General features: G+C 31.7%; 1 protein-coding gene across 1 annotated transcript; it reads right to left on the bottom strand.

Annotated features, from left to right (window-relative positions):
* Positions 1 to 835: 835 nt before the first annotated feature.
* On the bottom strand, positions 836 to 2,433 carry LOC104097567 (cell wall / vacuolar inhibitor of fructosidase 1-like). Its single transcript, XM_009604155.4, has 2 exons — positions 2,056 to 2,433; positions 836 to 1,129 (listed from the first exon to the last, which is right to left on the bottom strand). Exons 1-2 carry the CDS (start codon positions 2,344 to 2,346, stop codon positions 920 to 922), a joined length of 501 nt encoding a protein of 166 aa, XP_009602450.1. The 5' UTR covers positions 2,347 to 2,433; the 3' UTR covers positions 836 to 919.
* Between the last annotated feature and the right edge of the window lie 2,143 nt (positions 2,434 to 4,576).

The raw sequence follows: 4,576 nt of genomic DNA, 5'->3' as shown, positions 1-4,576 counted from the left end.
CATATCATTTTCAAGACAAAAAACTTTACTCATCAATTCGACTTGCAATCAATCTACAACAATTACATGTGTGGCATTGAGCAAAAAATTTAGCTAACAGGAACAGAATAATTTTTTTTTTTTCTAAATGGCACTCAACCATTTCTCTCTGTTCTTTTTTCGGAATTCCAATTTTTTGCATTTTCCTCGTTAAACCTTTATATCCACGTTAGTTCGAACATTAAACCTTTTTTTAAAAAACTTTGCCCTTATTTTCTTTTGACTTTAGAGTTGCTAATCTCAAAGAAAAAATTACTACACGCGTAATACTTTTATACAATTGATATAATTTGAATAGCTGCAATTGCTTGTACCCAACCTCTTCTTTATGTTACCAATTTATAAATTTTTGTACAACTATATTTGCAGTTAAGTACTTTTAAGTAAACTGATCGAGAAAATACCTTTTAGTGGATAGAATTTAAATTGAAGAAAAAATAAGCAAGCCCTAGGACGAATTAAAAGAAAAGGAAGAAATTATAAAACTTCTACTGGTGGAAATTTATTTATATTAGAAGCAGATCTAATGTACAAATATATAGATTCACGAGCATCTAATCACAAACTCTCTATGTATATATATATATATTAAAAAATTCACTAAATATTACAAATAAGAACCTAATTACTATTGTATACTCATATCAATTTTAAATCAGCTATAAAAAATTATTAACTTTAAATCTTTAATTTATATTTTTATCCAATACTCGCTTGGAACCCGACTAATTCGAATTCGCCGGTGTAATCGGGATATTTTCTAGTCGAAACATATATGACTAGTTGAATAAGAGTGTTACACGTGTGAATACACAGGCACATCATAATAAATTTCTGATCGATAATATTGTTACACTTGTATAAGAGTAGTGCATATATATCACAATAAATTTCTGACAATAGCTCTCCCAACATCAGAAAGTTCATGAACTGCTATATTTAATGCAGAAAATGGTGATTTACTACCCTTGAAATACTCCTCACATTCTTGTGCATCTCCAGATGAACCTACCATTCCATCTTCAGCAAATTTTGGATCTCCTTTTGTCAATGCTTCAATTGCTTCAGGCAAACTTGCTGTTAAAATTACCTGTTGAAATTTGAATTCGCATTAATTGAATAGCCTGAAAAGAATATATAGCCTCTTTGGTCAAATTTCTTTTTGGCTAAACCTACTTTTTTTATTGCTACAATATATTTTTTAAAGTAGTGTTTTGACCAAATTTGCTTTTGAATAGAAGTAGGAGTAGTTTCTAAGAAGCTAAAAAGTAATTTCTACTTTTGAAAAAAAAAAACGCTCAAAAATATTTTTTTAATTAATTAGCCAAGTATAAAATGTTTCTTACCAGAAGTACTCTTTTAAAAAAATACTTTTTAAAAAAATTGATTTTAAAAGCTTGGCTTAACAAGCTATAATCTAAGTTGTAAATAAAATACTGTAAGGAATAAATAAAGATATTATTATTATGCGTGGAATACCACTAACTATTGACAACAACGACGATTCAATAAAATTCCACAAAATTAAATTTTGAGAGGATAGTGTGTACGCATACCTTATCTCTACCCTGATGGGACAAATATGCTGTTTTCGATAGACCCTCGGCTCACGAAAATAACTATTAATGATCTATGATGAAAAGATATTCTCTATAATTAGAGGAAAGTCCCCTTCTTTTTTATTTTATTTATTATAAAGGAATAATCATAACTTATTATGTTTCCTTGAGTACATCTGTAGTACGTAGTTTTATCGACAATTTGCTGCCACTACAACTAATCGATTAATTGTATTTAATTGACTATGAAGTTTAAGAGAATTTTATTTTTTAAAAATTTACAGTCTAAAACAAGCATAAATATTTGCATGGCTATAAATTATTTCATTTTAAATAGATTAGAAAATTTAAAGTTAAATATTATTAAATATAGAAAATTATCATTTTGGATTGACTAAAAAAAGAAAGAATATCATAAATTGAGAGGGATGGAGTATATATAGATTTCTCACATTACCTTATATGAAAAGGCACAGTTTTTCAAAGGACCTTTCCAAGCTGCAGGGGGATTCGAATGCCGGAGTTTCGAAATTGTCACTGCAGCCTGATTAGCTTTAGCTTTTATTGCATCGACCATAATTAGTGCCAACGTTGTGATATCCCCTGTTGCACTTCGTTTGTCCGAAAGCAGAGTTTTCAGACAAAGTTGGTAATTTGGTGTGTTTTTGCATGTAGTTTCTACTAGATTATTGGCGTTTGTTTGTAGTAATATAGTCAGAAACATCGTTAGGAAAATCAAATTCTTCATTTTTGAAGTTGGAAAAGACAAGAGAGAGAGAACCAAAGTTAGATTTTCTATGGAGAAATTTGATGTTGGATTGTGTTTTGTAGAGGTATTTGGTTTTTATATAGATCCATTCTATTGCGTGCAGAGGCAGACCTCTGTGTAATTGTATACCGTTAAAAGCGAGCCCAATCAATTTTTTTTTTATCTGAATGGGATCAGGGAGCTGCTTCGAAGGTCGGTCCCGTAGTGGATCAGACCAAGGTACGAGAATTAGGGGTGTACAAAAAAAACCGACAAACCGCACCAATCCGATAATTCAAGTCATACCGAGAAAAAAAACTTGACTATGGTTCGGTTTGATTTGGTTTGGTGTTGAGAAAAAATACCCGACCATAAGTGGTTTGGTTTGATTTTAACTAAAGAAAGTCAAACCGAAACCAAACCAACCCGACAATACATATATAGAAATTTTAGATATATTTAATATATAAATATACTTATTGTGATGTAATTTATAAATATTTCTTAAACTTTTTCATAATTTTATCTTTTAAGGTATTATTTCAAGCATGGACTTAGAACTTTTGAATGTTCCAATAAGTTTTATAGCCATTAATATTAGTAACTCAAATAATGCTAACAAAAGCCCAAACTAAAATCAAATCAATACTAATGCTAACAAAACACATTCAATTTAATATTAGGAATGACAATGTATTGAATATCTATTTTCTGTTTTGCAATGTTTTACATAAAAATGCATAACCTATTTTTACTTTTTTTTAGCGTTCAGTCATGTAATTAACATTCCCTTATTAGTCGATTTATTTTAGCAATATTTAGTACTTTTAGATTATGTTTATTTTTAATATGACTATTTAATTAGCAATATTTATAATACGTAATTTTATTGTCTTTATTGATGAATATTTTAGGATATTGTCATGACACATCTCATATTTTGTATTATTTTCTTGCAAAATACCTTATATAGTTGTATCTCGCTAGGATTAAAGAAATATTTGGAGCACAAGTTATATGTTTTGTGCTACAAAGATTTTACTGGAGAAAAAACCCGAACAACCCGAGAAAAATCGAGATTGAAAAACCCGAGTTTATTAGTTTGGTCTGGTCTTTAGATTTAATAACTCGACACAATTGGTTTGGTTTGGTAATTGCGAAACCCGAACCAACCCGACCAATGTACGCCCCTAACGAGGACAAAGTACCAAGTTTGTTATTCGAGGTATCTGTCGAGATCGAGGCCAGCAGCGATCGAGACCGAATAAGACCTGCATCGAGAAAGATCGAAGATAACATAATAACGGAAAGATAAAATATCCGTGATTGGTCGAAGATCATGGCGGAAATCTCGGAATGGATCAAATTGGGAACGGTTAATTAGCTAATCATGAGATTTTCTTCAGTAATTAGAGTTATGTCGTAAGTAGAATTCATCTACTATATAAAGGGGAGTATTAACCATTTGTATAGACAGATGGTTCACATATATAAAAGTAATATAATTCTCTTTCTCGTTATACTATTGTTCATCAGCTTGTTATATTGTTCTTGCATCAACTAGTTCGAAGGTATCTAAACTCGAGGGCTGAGTTCCATTCTAACACTTGTTTGCTTTACTTTATAGTTCATTTATATTATTAATCTTCATATTTATCAATTGGTATTAAGTGAAATCACGTATCCTTAGAACCTCATTATAAGTTTAATTGTTATCCAATTTTAAAGGTAAACAGTTTGGCACCCACCGTGGGGCTAAGGATAATAGTGATTGCTTAATACTGATTCCGATAACACACACTGCTTTATGTTCTCGTAAGAATCTTTATTTTCAGGATAAACATGTGAAACTCACAAGCAGTGCCTACACATGGTGACAACGACCTCGGATTTCATGGAAAAAATGACAATATAGCCGCCCCAGGAATCGAGGTGCCTCAGGCTGACCTCGAGGGAGCACCAATTGAAAATTCCGTCGATGTTAGTTCACATGTAGCCCTAAGTGCAAATTTGGGCATTGATCCCGAAGGTAGTGTACTCAGGGAAGTTCGATCAAGTGGTCGAGGTACGCAGGGTGGAGAAGATGGTGGAGGTAGCCTCCAATTGATATTCAAAATGTTATAGGCTCAACAAGCCACTATAGAACAACTATAAAATCAACACCGAACACCGAGTAGGATCGAACCAAAAGTCGTCCATAGGACCGAGCCTGTGCCGGAAAGGTCGAATG

This window comes from Nicotiana tomentosiformis, chromosome 12 (assembly GCF_000390325.3).
Source record: "Nicotiana tomentosiformis chromosome 12, ASM39032v3, whole genome shotgun sequence".
NCBI classification, from domain to species: Eukaryota; Viridiplantae; Streptophyta; class Magnoliopsida; order Solanales; family Solanaceae; genus Nicotiana; species Nicotiana tomentosiformis.
This window is presented reverse-complemented; position numbering and strand designations above follow the sequence as displayed.